Raw genomic sequence first — 15,419 nt, 5'->3', positions numbered from 1 at the left:
GTGGCGAGAAAAAGACGCGTTGAACGAAGAGAAGAGATTCTGGTTGAAAATCCGCGGTTCGGTGGTATCCGCGGTTCGGTGGTTGATTACGTTATGGGCTCATGGGTCGTTATGTAATCATATTGTAGTCACGTGTGTGATGCCGCCGAAAAAGCAGCAACGCCGCATATCAAACTCGTCTCCAACATCTCCTGGCCCCCGTCAACTTTGGCCCCCAGTTTCACTTCCCGACAATGACGTCCGTTGCGGAGGGTCTGTTCAAGTCTCTCCCCAAGCCGAAATATACCGGTGAAGATGAGGAGCTGCCACCACACGCGCAGCCCCGTGGTCCGCGGATCGTGGGCGCTGACCAGATCGATGAATCTCAGATCGTATTACGAGTAAGTGGTTACGTTGTTTGAATCGCTACTAGCAATAGAAGCCTAATGTTTGCCTTGCACAGAGGACCGGCCCTCCCCCCTACCAGAACCGTGCCGGATGGCGACCCCGAGCTCCTGAAGACTTCGGCGACGGAGGCGCGTTTCCCGAGATTCTCGTTGCACAATATCCCCTCGATATGGGCCGCAAGGGCAGCTCCAGCACGTCGAATGCGCTCACGGTGCAGGTCGACGCCGAAGGAAAAGTGAAGTACGACGCGATCGCGCGGCGCGGCCATAGCGAGAACCGTATCGTGCATGCGTCGTTTAAGGATCTCATCCCGCTCCGTCAGCGGGTAGACATGGGCGAGGTGTCGTTGGACCGGCCGTCCGAAGAAGAAGTCACGGCACAGATGGAGAAGACGAAAAACGCGCTCGCCAACCTGGTGGAGGGTGCCGTGGCGGCGCAGAAGCCGAAGAACGTCAAGGGCGGGCGCCGTGCCGATCCGACCTTCGTACGTTACACGCCCGCCAACCAGATGGGCGATACCACCCGCAAGAACGACCGCATCATGAAGATCGTCGAGCGCCAGCAGGATCCCATGGAGCCGCCCAAATTCAAACACAAGAAGATTCCCCGCGGCCCGCCGTCGCCGCCACCTCCCATCATGCACTCCCCGCCGCGGAAACTGACCGCCGAGGATCAAGAAGCCTGGAAGATCCCGCCTCCCGTCTCCAACTGGAAGAACCCGAAGGGTTATACCGTGCCGTTGGACAAGCGACTTGCGGCCGATGGTCGCGGTCTGCAGGATGTCGCGATCAACGACAAATTCGCGCAGTTCGCCGAGGCTCTGTTCACCGCCGATCGTCATGCCCGTGAGGAAGTCCGCCTCCGCGCGCAGATGCAGCAGAAGCTGGCCGAGAAGGAGAAGGCGCAGAAGGAGGAACATCTCCGGCAGCTTGCCCAGAAGGCGCGCGAGGAGCGCATGGCTGGCAGCAGCCGCCGCGTCTCACGCTCCGTATCCCGGTCCCGGTCCAGGTCGCGCAGCGTCAGCCGCAGCCCGTACTCGTCCCGGTCTGGGACTCCCAGTGAAGATGAACAGGCCGCGCGGGAGCGTGAGCGCATGCGTCGTGAGCGTCGCCAAGAGAACGAGCGACAACTCCGCCAGTCTCGCATGGGCACGGAGCGACGTATCAAAACTATGGCCCGCGAGCAGAACCGTGATATCTCCGAGAAGGTGGCACTGGGTCTTGCCAAACCGACGCAGTCGTCCGAGACTATGTGGGATTCTCGTCTTTTCAACCAGACAAGTGGGATGGATTCCGGGTTCAACGAAGATAACCCTTACGATAAGCCGCTGTTTGCCGCGCAGGACGCCATCAACAGCATCTACCGACCCCGGGCGCAAGTCGACGATGACGACGAAGGCGGCGCCGAGGGTGAGATGAGCAAGATTCAAAAGTCCAGTCGATTTGAGGTTTTGGGTAAGGCTAAGGAAGGATTTAGAGGAGCTGCAGATGCCGAGGTAAGAGCCCTTTTTGTTGGGGATAGTTGTGACGGTGCGCTAATACATATATCTCACAGGCTCGCGATGGTCCAGTCCAGTTCGAAAAGGATACAACCGATCCTTTTGGCATCGATAGTATGATTGCCGATGTCACCGGTGGTGCTGGTCAGAAGCGCTACGGCATTCAGGAAGCTGAGCGTGACGACCGCGGGTCAAAACGCGCCAGAGTCGATGATGATTAGGTCTTTATGATTTGTCTCGGTCGGTGGTGTTTAGCATGGTATTCTGCGGATCTGTAACATTGTTCTCATGGAATCGAACATAGCCGGGCTAGGTCAATATGAAGACGGCACTATTTAATTTTTTTTCTCTACAAGAATCACAAGCTAGGTATCAACCTTTTCTTCCACATTCCATTGTTCCCTGGCTTGGTTCATGGTTTTAGTAGCTTCTAGGATCGCAGTCATACTGCGGTGCGAACTAGTCAACTGGGCAGATTTGGACGGCGTCTACTATTTCTGAGACACCACAATATTGTCCGTTTACTGGCATGAAATACGACTAGCGCAATACTCAAGAACATTGTCTTGGACTAGGCAGGATGCAGCCTGTTCTATTGTGGCGGACTGGATATTTTAGGTCTTACATGCAGTAGTCGTGCAGTGCTAATTTGAAACCCGGTATAGTCACATCTATTTAGACGTATATGACCCCAGGATGCGCCCAGGTCTACAGTCTACTTCAAGAAATGCGATTGACAACATCCCACTCTGCCCTGCCACGCACAGGGCTCGCGGCCCTGTTAGCGAGTCTTGACACTCCAGGGGAGATCCAACTCCCCAATGGAATCATAACCACCACCGGCACGGGCGAACCCTGTTACCGTGTGATCTTTCGCTCAGCCGACGCTCTCCGCACCCCAATGACAGAGCTCGGCGTCGGATGTGCCTTTGTGGCCGGTGAGATCGATGTGGAAGGGGATATCAGTGTCCTGTTCAACGCGCGGGAGAGTCTCCGCGACAAGGTGCCGATCCGACAGAAGCTGCGCTTCCTCTACGACCTCCTACGGACGGTCACAAAGATGAACGCCAAAGCCATCGGCGAGCACTACAACAGGGGTGATGATTTCTATCTCACCTTCATCGACCGCCGATACAGGCTGTACTCGCACGGAATATTCACCCGGCCTGACCAAACCATCGAGGACGCCTCGCAGCGCAAGCTCGAGTCGATGTTTGTCGCCCTCGGTCTCAAACCAGGCATGCGACTGCTGGATATCGGTGGCGGCTGGGGTGGTGTGACGCAGTACTGTGGCGCTCGTGGCGTGCATGTCACCACGCTGACTATCGCCCCGGACTCGGCCCGGTACATCCAGCGTCTCATCGTCGACCAGGGTCTCCCTGGCGAGGTCTTTCTCCAAGACTTTCTAGCCCATCGCCCTACGGAACCGTACGATCATGCGGTTATATACGGCGTTATCGAACACATCCCCAACTACCGCCGGTTTGCAGGCAGGGTCTGGGATGTGCTGAAGCCAGGAGGCCGGCTGTACCTTGATGGGTCTGCCGCGGTGGAGAAGTTTTCTGTCAGTGCGTTCTCGCGGGATTACATCTGGCGCGGCACACACACGTTCATGGCGCTTCAGGATGTGATGGCGGAGTTGCTGTACCATGGGCTTGAGATCGTGGAGGTGAAGCGCGAGACGCGACACTACGAGCTGACCATGCTGGAGTGGGCGAAGCGTCTCGAGCTGGCCAGGGACGATATTGTCCTGGGCTGGGGCGAAGAGACCTATCGCGTGTTTCGGTTGTTCTTGTGGGGTGGCATGCATGCGTTTAGGACAAATGCCCTACAGGCATATCACCTTGTCGCTGAACGGACGCAGTCGGTGGGACCGCGTCCGTCAATGGTGCGTCGGCTGGTTCAATTCCTGGGCAGTCTCCGTTGATGACCTGTACTTGCTAGTATACGTAGTATGCAATGTGGTGGTACAGTGGGCCAAATTGAATGGCGATTTGACATGGGTGTGTTGTGCAACCATTGCGAGAAACAAGCTAATTTAAGAGTATTATTGTTACTCAGCTTCTGTGCATGATGGAGTGTTCCACGTTTCCGGAGATTGCTGGACTATTTCGTTTCTCTTTCGCTTCGGTACCACGCCATGGAAGCCGGGGAAGAAAAAGCAACGACGACTCGGGTGCCGCTTCTTTCCGCACCCTTCCTATCGCTCGAATGAACGGCGCCGACCCGCTTCATGTATTATCAGCTGTAGACAATGATGGGCATGATCGACCCGAGAGGCATGCATGAACTAGGAGGGAGGGGCAGTCACCCTTTTCCATCCTTCTGCAGGGCCTGGTGAAAGTTGGAGGAATACGTAGAGTCCACGTGTGGTAGCAGAATAGCTATCTACGGTCCAGAGCAGGGTTGTCCGGGTAGATCACCCGGCAGACGTCTGAGGGTGATTGGATGGACTTACTGAGCGACTGGGTTCCCAAATGGACGACGTACATGTTGCTCGGAGGGTGGGTGACTGCTGCGAGAGGGGAAGTAGGCATATCACCGGATATTAAGCGGTATTAACCTGGGTTGGAAGGATGGTTGGCGATAGAGAATCTGCCTAGCGGCGTAGTACTTTGGTAGTATGTGGCAAAAGCACTAGCCAAACGAACGGACCTCTTGCGGCCATGAGAGATTAACGATTCCTTTTCTTTGAGGGAGCGCTCTAAGCGCTGGAGTTGATTGGATCTGGACATGAATGTGGACGACGCGCTGAGGCTGATGATGATGCTGACGGAGGGCATTAGAGCTTATGGGTAGCCTGAACCGGCAGTATGGATGGAAGTCAGCCTTTTATGGCGAATTTGCAGTAAGGGGGGGCGCAGCCGAACGTGCTGCGATGGTGGTGGCATCATCGGGGGATTCTTGGCTGAAGGGGAGAAAAAGAGAGAAAAGAATGTAACACCACAACGGCACCAATGAACCAAGTCCACAGGTGAGATGGCTCACTTCAGTCAGCTCCTTTTCCCTTTTTACTTTCCTTTCTTTTTTTTTTTTTTAGTTCCCCACTGAGTCACAACGCGCGACCCTCCAGTGTCCACTTTCTTATCTCTGACCCAAAGTTTCCCATCGCCAGCGTCATTCCTTCCATTTCCAGCCGATTAATCCCGGAGAGAGACGGATGTTGTGTCAGGAGTTCGGTCTGTAGCACTGGATGGGTTTGCCACGACATGCAGCAGAGCCATCGTCTGTGATTTGCAGTCCAGGGTGGTGCCTGACTAACTTCAACCTTCCCAGCAATCCTTGCACGACCCATCGCAAAGTGCGGGGAGCATCTGCCACAGACGTCGAACCGTGCGCCGGACACACTCGGTAGCGGCGCCTAGCGCGGAGGGGCGATCGAGGGGATTTGCTGATAAGCCCTTCCGTTCGAGGTGGAGACTCGAGGAAGATAAAGCCAGCCAGAGGAACCACAGTACAAACGACAATTAGGTAACCTTTAAAAGGTGGATAAGGACCGTTCGGGTGGTGTTGTGTGGTCTGGTTGTGAACGAGTTGCTGTTTCTTGCAGTGCAGCGGTGCAGTGCAGCCACCCTGGTCAGATTTTTCATACTGTCATTTTTTGACGGTGGATATCCCAGTGGAGCATCCTTCAAGTCATACTTCTTCATATTTGGATTGACATACCACGAGCAAAGAAGAGTGAAGAGTGTGAAGAGTGTAGAGTGTGTAAGAAGAGAGGTAGTTAAGTGGTCAAAGAGAAGAAGAGGAAGAACAAAAGAAGGTCACCTGCTCCTCCACCTTCTTCACCTTCGACTCCAACTTTCCCCCTCATCCTCTTCTCTTCTCTCTCCTCCACCAACTCGGCTTCCTGCCTCTCCCTCCCATACTGGCTACTGCTCCAATCCAGATATTGCATACGCATCTCCATTGCAGGCTCTGTCACTCAACTCTTGCGTGCTACCCTGATCTCATATCCTCCCACGATGGCGTAACTCAAAACCGCCCAGCACAATGATCATGGCACGCTCGCAGCCTGGTAGATCTTTCCAGCAGAAAAAGAAAGGAAAGCTCAGGAAGAAATTGTCTCCTTCATCTCGGTCCCCTTGAACCTCTGTAGGCGGCTAGAGACTCACTTCCATGCTCTTTGACTCACCAACACGGCCTTGTTGCTCACCCTTTTATGGTGCTATATCGCCCAAGCACCTCCTCTCGATTCGGACCACCTTCAGTCTCAGATTCACTTCTTTCTCCGTCACATACAATGGATCAGTCACTGTCTCTGATCTCCGCCCAGGTCCAGTTCATGGTGAGTCTTCTGTTCCTCCCCGTCCATGGCGCAATCACCATGCAATGCCAACTTCGCACTTTTCCTTCTACCTCCCATCTGTTTTTCTTCTCTCCTCATGTTTTGCCATGGAGGCTGGCCAATCCAGACTGGTTTCGCTGACCACGGTGGTTGAAATACAGGAGGATCGTCTGGCCCTGGTCCATATCCCGCTAGACCTCTATCCGTACTTCCTCTATCCCATCATGCAAGTTCTCTTCCATGAGGTACCTCCACTGCAGGATAATTCGGAAAATGGCCAATATGGCTCGTCAAAGCATACCCAGCCGGCATTCCTGAACCTCTCCATCACTCCCGTGGAATGTTCCATCATGTGCCCTCGACACCTCGCCAATCAGTACTTTGCCCCGCTGGTAGATCGGTTCGTGAAGGCCAACACGACCTCGCAGAGCCGTTTATCCATCAGCCATGACGACTTCATCGCCATGCAGGTGTACGGAGAGGGCCTGGAAGCCGGTCAACGGGTGCTGGAACTGACCAGCCCGCTAGCGATGGCGGGGATGTACGTTCTCCAGACCACTGGCCAAACCATTTTCTCTTTGCTGATGTCGTTCCAGTTCCATTTTCTTCATCTCCACGTACTTCTCTGACTACATCATCGTTCCCCTCCGCAGCAAATCCCAGGTGATCGAGGCGTTGGAAAAGCGCGGGTTCCAGTTTGAGATGTCCACAGAAGCATTCGTCAACAACAACAACCAAACTCAGTACAACAGCTGCTTCAGTCCAGTTTCATCGCGTTCCCCAAGTAGCCTTGGTTCTCCACCAGCTACGCCTCCACCCTCGACTCTGGACGAGTTGCAGGCGCGAACCTTTTCCTCCCTGCGGAAGAACCAAATCATCTCCTCGGTCGACCGATCCCTCCGTCTGGTCCACTGCGCTGCCCACCACCGCTACAGTAGTGAAGACAGCTCCATCGCCATCCTCCGCGAGGCGCTCACCGTTACCCTAATCGTGGACAAACCCCGCTTTCTCTCCCTCACCTTGACCGCTGCAGACCCCGCCGCCTCCTTGCTGCTCGAACAGCGCCTTCTCCCCCGTTTCTCCAGCGACCCGACCTCTGACGCTGAGCCTGATGACGAGACCAGTCTTCTCCTGGGCTCGAAGGAAGAGGTTCTCGTCCCCATCATGCTCGATTTACGGAAATTGCCCCTCGAGGCCACCGGTATCGTCTGCGGCGTTGCGAGTCGACTCGCCGATGCCACCCATTCGCGGGACGACGATGATTCCTCCACAATACTCTCCCACTCCTACAACGGGGACTCCTACGAGGAGAGCTCCATCCACCGATTCCTGTCTTCCAGCGTAGAATCAGGGGGCCCTGTGAAACCACCGAGCCTGCACTCCAGCCGCAAGACGAACGGCACCAGCAATGACCCACCCACCCATCGCCTACAGCCGGACTTCGACAACTTTGCAGAGGCGGTTGAGATCAGCTTCCTCAGTACCGCGCGAGCAGGCACCATCATCGTCGGCGAGGATGACCTCAACCGGGCCGTTGATGCATTAGAAGCCGAGAGTCATGAGCCTGAGATGCCTGAAGAGCTTCATATCTAGGGACTCTACATTTGACGTGTGCATTGAAAGTTATACATTTCTTGAACCTCAGCCCGTTCCACAACGGCATGAAGACTTTGTTGTTTTGTGATCTGCGTTTTACCTAATGACTAACGCATACTGGATACCGATTTTTCCTGTATTTGGTCTCTTTGGGCATCAAAAAGTTTCTTGTTCTTGTTTACCTTTGCAACGATGAGGCCACCGTTTCTACTGTTTTCGATACCATCAGCGATGCTTTCAGTCGGTACATAGCTCTCTAGTTCTTCCTGACAGCGTGTCAAACAAGTTCCATTTGTCTTGTACAGTCTAATCCATGATACCATCATAATCTACCGGAAAAAGGAACTCACAATGAATTGACGAACACAACTCCATTGATGGAAATACTCCAGCCTCAATCACAACGCCAACGCAATCTGTACCCCGCACCATAATCCAGCCCCCTTGCTCTAGCTCCCCCAGAAATACGATCCTCCCTGTATAAATTATAAATGAACCCGTCATCCAAGCGGGGAAGACCCCGACGTGTTTGTCACCCCGGGCAGGTCTGCGAGCCCGCCGGGCTCGGACCTAATATCCGGGGTTTTGTGACGGCGTCATGTGGTGGCCGTTCGAGCTCGGTTAGACGACGTGCCTGGGGATCCTGGGGCTGGAGAAACCACTGTTGGGTAATGGTTGGATGGGAGCCTTCCCCCGGCATGAATGAGTATTCGATCTGGACGACGCATGGCTTGGCTTGGCTTGGCTTGGTTGAGGACACCTGGGGTATCACTGCCAATTGTCCTGCGCGGCGGATCGTTCTGCAGTGTTCGCAGGCGCAAATGCCGAGACCTTCTGTCGTGTAGACGTCTCGTTGGGCAAGACGTTGCTTCGGTCTTTGTCGCAGCGCACGTCGCTCTATCGGTAAATTTTGACCGTCCCTGTGCGCATTAGCCATCACCCACACAACCCGGCAAAGAATGAAGAACCAAACATACCGTCCGAACACCCCCCAGCCCAGCACCCGCCTTTCTCATTCCACGCCACGCAGCTCACCACCCGCACGCGATCCCCAGCCGGAACGCAAGCGACGATCTCCCCGCTCAGCACATCCCACGCAAACACGGCGGCCCCCTCGTCTCCGACCTCCTTGTCCGCCTCGCTGCCACTCAGCACGACCGCGTCGCCCTGTGCAAACACCGACCGCACGCGCAGCTCGCTGTTCCGGTATCGCCGTCGTCGCCCGGCGCCCAACCCTACGCCGCCGCCGCCGGCCGCGTCGTCCATCCCAAACGCCTTAAGCAGCTTCCCGTCCGCGCGGTCCAGCATGCGGATGCGCCCGTCTAGCGTGGACGCCAGGAGCGCGTTACCGTCTGTCGAGCAGCGCACACTGGTGACCGGGTGGCCGAGGACGTCGACGGTGGTGCGGCCCATGCGGAGGTCGTAGATGCGCACGCGGCCGTCGTAGCTGCCGCTGGCGATGGAGTAGGTCGACATGTGCACGTGCAGGGCAGACACAGTGTCGGTGGCTTCGGGGAGGGTCTGGATGGGCTTGTGGGCGTTGGAGCGGGCATCCCAGAGGTTGACAGTTGTGTCGGCACTGCCTGAGACTTCATTTTAGCACTGTCTCTTTTCTCATTTGTAAAAAGGTCATTCGGTTCAGTCGCTGGAGGGATGTGATGTGCTCACCGGAAACGATCACCGAGTCGCCTTCCCCTGCGAATTGCACCGCCTCGATCCGCGACATGTGTCCGCTCCACCGTCGGGTAGTGATCCCCTGCTCGACGTCCCAGAGGAAGACCTGGCGATCGCCGCCGACACTGGCGAACCGTGCATTGTCGGCCGCGACGGCGATGTCGAGGACGGTGTAGCCATGGGCTTCGTATTTCTGGATCGGGGCTGTCGACTCCCTGGGGGATGAGCTGTTGTTATTCGGAATCGCGCGTGACAGGTGTACGGCGCGATCGGAGGCCCCGGTTAGGACATATGTGCCTGGATAGCTGGAGAATGTGACGGCATTGACGGGACCTGTGGTCGTGAGCTTTGGTGACTTCCTGCGGGGCGAAGGTTGTCTCCGGGATTACCATTGTGTGTTTTTAGAACGTGGGTCAATGTCGTCGGGAACTGTTCCTTGAGGGGCATTGGGAGTTCCTCCGTGTGTTCGAGAGTAGACGAGTAGCGGAGGGAGAATGTGAGAGATGATAAAGTAAGGCCGATTGTTGACGGTGATGGCAGGTCTCACCGCCTGCCGCCCCAGGAAAGATCGACATTTCTACATTCCAGCGGGGATTTATATAGATAGCATCCACAATTAGTCTGTATTGACATGCTACGCGGTTCAAAGTGATTATCAAAGGTGTAGTCAAACCATCGCTAGCTACCAGCAAGCAACAAGAATCAATCAATCAATCAAACACAGAAGAAGAAACCGGTCGAGGTTCAGGCAGGGCGTAGGGCCCGACGATGGTTGCCTCTGAATACGCACATCGAAAGCCGAAAAGAAAATAACAGAAAAGAAATCGGGGGGGTAGTCAGATGTAAAACAATATTAGTCGAGTGGAATAGAACCGTCTTTCTGCTTTTATCACCGTCAGTCACACAACCACTGTCGTCGCGGTGAACCCATGGCACCTTAACGGCGTCCATGGCTCCGGGTAGAAGAGCCCTGGAGGGACTCGATTTCTTCCTTGAGCGCCGTGATGCTGTTTCCTGTCAGTATACTGCCAGCAAATGCGAAACAACGAATGCAAAACGTACGCGGCATGGGTGGCCTCCAGATCCTTGTTGAGACGGTCTCTCTCGGAGATGAGCTTCTGCTCCCACTGCCGGAACCGCGACTCCTCGACCTTGACCTGTTCGGTGAAACGCTTGCGCAGGCTCTCCTCCTCTTCCTTGAACTTGGGATTGTCCAGCTTCCGCGGCCGGGCCTCGCCGAATTTCCGCGTCTCCATCTGCTGGGCACGGTAGGCTTCGTAGTGCTGCTCTTCGGTGGTGTGGATAAGGTCGAGCATGTGGGTACGGACCAGGATCGAACGGAGCTTCTTGAAATCGCAGTGGTCCTCGTTCTCGACCTCGGCAACACCCCAGGCGTACTGACGGCCCTTGACGACACGGTTGTCGCTGGTCTTCACATCTTTCTCGGATCCAATCACGGCGAACGGCATAGCAGCGGCCAGAGTGCGGGCATGGGCAGCGGCGGTCTCGTCATCATCCTCAATCGGGGGAGTGTAGATCTTGATACCCTGGGCTTCGATCACGTTCTTGACCTAAACAATCTTGGTGTCAGAGGCATGTATGTACCAAATGGAAGACACCACATACTCTCAGCTTGTAACGAGCCAGGTCGGCGGGGCTGAGGGTGTCGGCCTTGGCAATGACGGGGATCAGGTTGACGCGGGAGCTGAGACGCTTCATCACTTCGATATCGAGGGGCTTCAGAGTGTGACCAGTGGGACGGATGAAGTACAAGCAGGCATGCACACGCATATCGATCTTATCCGTCCGGCGGGGCTGCTGCTCCTGCAGCATGTAGGACTCATGCTGGTCATCCAGGAACTCAATGATGGGTTGCCAAGAGTCACGGTTGTTGACGTAGTCTCCGAAGCCGGGGGTATCAATGACAGTCAGGCGGACTGGATGGAGGGGTTGAAGTGTCAGTGCTGGTCCGCCGAGTGGGGTGATGCATTACGAACCTTTGAAGAATCGCTCCTCCAGCTCGGCCTTAGTGATTTCAATTTCCACGGTGCGGTCGATTTGCTTCTGGTGGCGGCGCTTGTGGTCGGCATAGTTCTTGATAGTCGTGGAGAACAGCGTGTTGATAAACGTGGTCTTTCCCAGTCCCGACTCTCCAGCAACCTGTCCGAGGTGTGAGCGTCTCTGGTAGAAATCGCAGGCGGAAACTAATTGAACGAACCATGATGGTAAAAGCCGCACCCCGCTTCGCGACAATCTTGTGTCTGTGTAGCTTCCGTTAGAATCGACAAAGCGGCCTGCGGATGAGAATTGCTGGGTACACACCGCTGGTTGGGGAGCTATGGCAAGAGAAACAGTTAGACACTAATCTCAAACAATACGGAATCGGAAGAATACTTACATTGGCAATACCAATGGGCGAAGCGGTCTCGGTGGAGGACATGGTGGCTAAAGGGGTCAATCGGAGATAGAAAACAATTCAGATAACAAGTCGAGAAAGAGGGCGGTGACGACCCGAGAAGAGGAATTGAGGGGATTGCAGATCCGTCCAGACGGGCGTTGGCGGGATGGATGGACGGGATCGTGTGGAATGGAATGGAAGGGGGAGAATGAATGTGAAATGAAATGATATTTGGATTGTTCCGTATGGAGAGATGGAGGAGGAGGTTGAGGGAAGCTGCCCCTGAATGGCTGACTCAGCCGCGCGGTCGTCGCACAAACAGTGCAAACTCGCCCGGCCCGATCGGGCCTAGCTCTCGGCGCGGATTAACTGCCCGCTCTTATCATGTCCCGTTTGGGATTTTTTTGAAAAGCGTCACGAAGCTATCGGACTGCGCCTCGCACCCGTCTGCGGCCTGTCGACCATGAAGACCGATTTCAAGGTTGGCCTCTATCCTGTCCCTCTAGACCCTCCACTCACACGTCCACAGTTCTCCAATCTCCTTGGTACCGTCTATCGCAAAGGAAACCTCCTCTTCACTCCCGATGGATCCTGCTTGCTCTCCCCCGTGGGCAACCGAGTCACCGTGTTTGACCTCGTGCAGTATGTTTTAGCTTAGCTGGAACTCCATCGTGGACTCCCGTGCTAATGCGACGGCAGCAATACCTCTTATACCCTTCCCTTCGCCCATCGCACCAATATCGACCGGCTTGACCTTTCTCCCCGCGGTAACTTGCTTCTGACTGTCGACGAAAATGGCCGCGCCATTTTGACGAATTTCCACCGCCGAATTGTCATTCACCACTTCTCCTTCAAAGGTCGTGTCTCCGCGCTCAAATTCTCCCCCTCTGGTCGGTACTTCGCTGTCGGAGTCGGTCGTCGCTTGCAGTTCTGGCACACCCCGTCGATGCCCGGTACGGATAACAATGGGGAGCTCGAGTTTGCGCCATTCGTCCTGCACCGTGATCTCGCCGGTCACTTTGACGTGATTCAGCACCTTGAATGGTCCAGTGACTCCCGCTTTCTCCTCACCGCTTCGAAAGACCTGACCGCGCGAGTGTGGAGTCTGGACCCGGAGGAGGGTTTTGAGCCAACCACGCTGGCGGGACACCGACAAGGTGTTAAAGGCGCATACTTTTCCGCTGATCAAGAATGTGTAAGTCGTATCCCATATGCATCTGGATTGTCTTCTGACCAATGTCGCAGATCTACACCGTTAGCTCCGACGGGGCTCTGTTCCGGTGGGAATATGTCTCCAAGAAGGATCCCGATACTATGGAGGACGTTGCAGAACCCAGGTGGCGAATTGTCAAGAAGGACTACTTCATGCAGAATGACGCAAAAGTCAACTGTGCTGCCTTCCACGCCCCAACCAACCTTTTGGTCGTCGGCTTCTCCAATGGCCTGTTCGGTCTGTATGATCTTCCTGAATTCAACATGATTCACCTGTTGAGGTACGTCTTCCGACATCTAGGATATTTGTCGCGCTCAATGCTAACTCCTTATAGTGTATCTCAGAGCAACATCGATAATGTGACAGTCAACAAATCCGGCGAATGGCTCGCGTTCGGCTCCTCAAAACACGGCCAATTGCTGGTCTGGGAATGGCAATCAGAATCTTATATTTTGAAGCAGCAAGGCCATCTTGATTCGATGAATTCACTTGTGTACTCCCCAGATGGCCAGAAGATTGTGACCACGAGCGACGATGGAAAAGTCAAGGTGTGGGATGTGAAGTCTGGTTTCTGCATCGTGACGTTCACAGAGCACACAAGCGGCGTGACCGCTTGTCAATTCGCAAAGAAGGGGAGTGTTCTCTTCACGTCTTCGTTGGACGGTTCAGTGCGCGCATGGGATCTGATCCGGTACCGCAATTTCCGAACGTTCACTGCGCCTTCTCGGCTGTCTTTCTCATGCCTTGCCGTTGACCCGAGCGGTGAGGTGATTTGCGCGGGATCACCAGATTCGTTCGACATCCACGTATGGTCAGTACAAACGGGCCAACTGCTCGACCAGCTGTCCGGTCACGAAGGGCCTGTCTCTGCGCTGGCTTTTGCTGCTGATGGCAACCACCTGGCTAGCGGTAGTTGGGATCGTACTGTCCGACTGTGGAGCATTTTTGGAAGAACACAAACTAGTGAACCTCTGCAACTGATCTCGGACGTTCTCGACGTGGCTTTACGCCCAGACGGCAAGCAAGTCGCTGCATCGACTCTAGACGGTCAGCTCACGTTCTGGTCCGTGGAGGATGCCGTCCAAGAAGCGGGCATCGACGGTCGGCGTGATGTGTCTGGTGGCCGCAAGGTCTCAGACCGTACGACCGCTGCCAATTCGGCAGGCAACAAGGCATTTAACTGTATCAAATACAGCGCCGATGGCAGTTGCATTCTGGCTGGCGGTAACAGCAAGTACATTTGCTTGTATGATGTACGAACGGGTTCGTTGGTGAAGAAGTACACTGTCTCCGTCAATACCTCCCTTGACGGCACGCAGGAATTCCTCAACAGCCGCGATCTGACCGAAGCTGGCCCGAGGGGTACGATTGATGAAGCGGGCGAGGCGTCTGACCATGAGGAACGTGTCGACCGTAATCTTCCTGGTGCGAAGCGTGGTGATGCTGGCGCCCGCACCACCAGACCTGAAGTGCGAGTCATGTCCGTCGATTTCTCCCCAGCGGGGCGTTCATTCTGTGCCGCGTCGACGGAAGGTCTTCTCATCTACAGTTTGGACACGGATTTCGTTTTTGATCCGTTCGATCTCGATATATCCATCACCCCCTCGAGCATTCTCGCCACCCTGGAGGCCGCGAAAGAGGCACATTCCAGAGGCGCGACAGATGACGAGAACACCTTCCTGAAAGCTTTGATCATGGCTTTTCGACTCAACGAACATAAGCTCCTCCGCGCTGTACATGAATCCATTCCCCCGTCCGACATCCCTCACGTGGTTCGCAATGTACCAACTGTCTATCTCCCTCGTCTTCTCCGCTTTGTCGCCCATGCAGCCGAAGAAACGCCCCATCTTGAGTTCAATCTTCTCTGGATAGAATCGCTCCTGGGGAGCCATGGCCGGTACTTCAAGGAAAACTCTGGAACTTTTGCGCCCGAGCTTCGAGCCGTCCAGCGCGCTGTCGATGACATCCGCGAAAACCTGAAGCGTCTCACGGAGAGGAATATGTACAACCTCAATTATCTGCTCTCTCAACCTGTCCTGGGTGAGAAGGAGCACAAGGGCATTACCTTGGAGATGATTGAAAGCAACGGTGTTGCGGATGAGGATATGGACGAAGCTGCAGACGACGGAGAGGCCGAGTGGATCGGTCTGGAATGAAGGGATATTTCGCTGTATTTGTATCCGCTTTCTTGTTCTTCTACCCTCGCATTTGCGTCTGGCGTTGGATGACTTGGTATACCTGAGGATAAGGGGGTCGCAAAAGTTTTGGATTTTGGATCTCGTGATCTACTGATGGCATGATGTATATACATCAACGACTATTGATAATAGAATCATCCCCGTAAAACCTTCCTATTTCCGGCCAA

At 54.8% G+C, this 15,419-nt stretch overlaps 7 protein-coding genes across 7 annotated transcripts; 5 read left to right on the top strand and 2 right to left on the bottom strand.

Annotated features, from left to right (window-relative positions):
• The first annotated feature begins 127 nt into the window (after positions 1–127).
• Positions 128–2,338, top strand: BDV59DRAFT_100285 (SKIP/SNW domain-containing protein). The gene is made up of 3 exons (XM_073686404.1): positions 128–380; positions 443–1,882; positions 1,942–2,338. Exons 1-3 carry the CDS (start codon positions 234–236, stop codon positions 2,104–2,106), a joined length of 1,752 nt encoding a protein of 583 aa, XP_073544918.1. The 5' UTR covers positions 128–233; the 3' UTR covers positions 2,107–2,338.
• A 270-nt stretch (positions 2,339–2,608) lies between these two features.
• BDV59DRAFT_185370 (SAM-dependent methyltransferase) lies at positions 2,609–3,968 on the top strand. The gene is made up of 2 exons (XM_073690840.1): positions 2,609–3,773; positions 3,830–3,968. Exons 1-2 carry the CDS (start codon positions 2,613–2,615, stop codon positions 3,836–3,838), a joined length of 1,170 nt encoding a protein of 389 aa, XP_073544917.1. The 5' UTR covers positions 2,609–2,612; the 3' UTR covers positions 3,839–3,968.
• A 2,160-nt stretch (positions 3,969–6,128) lies between these two features.
• BDV59DRAFT_195256 (ACT domain-containing protein) lies at positions 6,129–7,766 on the top strand (the record flags this gene model as incomplete). The annotated part of the gene is made up of 3 exons (XM_073692527.1): positions 6,129–6,173; positions 6,335–6,714; positions 6,770–7,766. The coding sequence occupies 3 exons, from the start codon at positions 6,129–6,131 to the stop codon at positions 7,764–7,766; spliced, it is 1,422 nt and encodes a 473-aa protein (XP_073544916.1).
• A 297-nt stretch (positions 7,767–8,063) lies between these two features.
• BDV59DRAFT_100338 (uncharacterized protein) lies at positions 8,064–8,737 on the top strand. The gene has a single exon (XM_073686405.1). The coding sequence runs from the start codon at positions 8,261–8,263 to the stop codon at positions 8,612–8,614; it is 354 nt and encodes a 117-aa protein (XP_073544915.1). The 5' UTR covers positions 8,064–8,260; the 3' UTR covers positions 8,615–8,737.
• On the bottom strand, positions 8,667–9,890 carry BDV59DRAFT_204742 (WD40 repeat domain-containing protein; the record flags this gene model as incomplete). Its single annotated transcript, XM_073694519.1, has 4 exons — positions 8,667–8,689; positions 8,747–9,352; positions 9,438–9,776; positions 9,833–9,890. The coding sequence occupies 4 exons, from the start codon at positions 9,888–9,890 to the stop codon at positions 8,667–8,669; spliced, it is 1,026 nt and encodes a 341-aa protein (XP_073544914.1).
• Positions 9,891–10,380: 490 nt separating this feature from the next.
• aspC (septin CDC12) lies at positions 10,381–11,883 on the bottom strand (the record flags this gene model as incomplete). The annotated part of the gene is made up of 7 exons (XM_073694518.1): positions 10,381–10,450; positions 10,506–11,014; positions 11,070–11,380; positions 11,441–11,603; positions 11,662–11,704; positions 11,766–11,779; positions 11,842–11,883. 7 exons carry the CDS (start codon positions 11,881–11,883, stop codon positions 10,381–10,383), a joined length of 1,152 nt encoding a protein of 383 aa, XP_073544913.1.
• Positions 11,838–15,395, top strand: BDV59DRAFT_100352 (snoRNA-binding rRNA-processing protein PWP2). The gene is made up of 5 exons (XM_073686406.1): positions 11,838–12,322; positions 12,371–12,483; positions 12,541–13,036; positions 13,087–13,334; positions 13,389–15,395. Exons 1-5 carry the CDS (start codon positions 12,305–12,307, stop codon positions 15,208–15,210), a joined length of 2,697 nt encoding a protein of 898 aa, XP_073544912.1. The 5' UTR covers positions 11,838–12,304; the 3' UTR covers positions 15,211–15,395.
• The last annotated feature ends 24 nt before the right edge of the window (positions 15,396–15,419 follow it).

Source organism: Aspergillus ambiguus (genome assembly GCF_047715705.1).
Source record: "Aspergillus ambiguus strain CBS 117.58 unplaced genomic scaffold BDV59scaffold_35, whole genome shotgun sequence".
Classification (NCBI taxonomy): Eukaryota; Fungi; Ascomycota; class Eurotiomycetes; order Eurotiales; family Aspergillaceae; genus Aspergillus; species Aspergillus ambiguus.
Note: the sequence above shows the minus strand (reverse complement) of the source record. Positions and strands in the feature narration are given on the sequence as shown.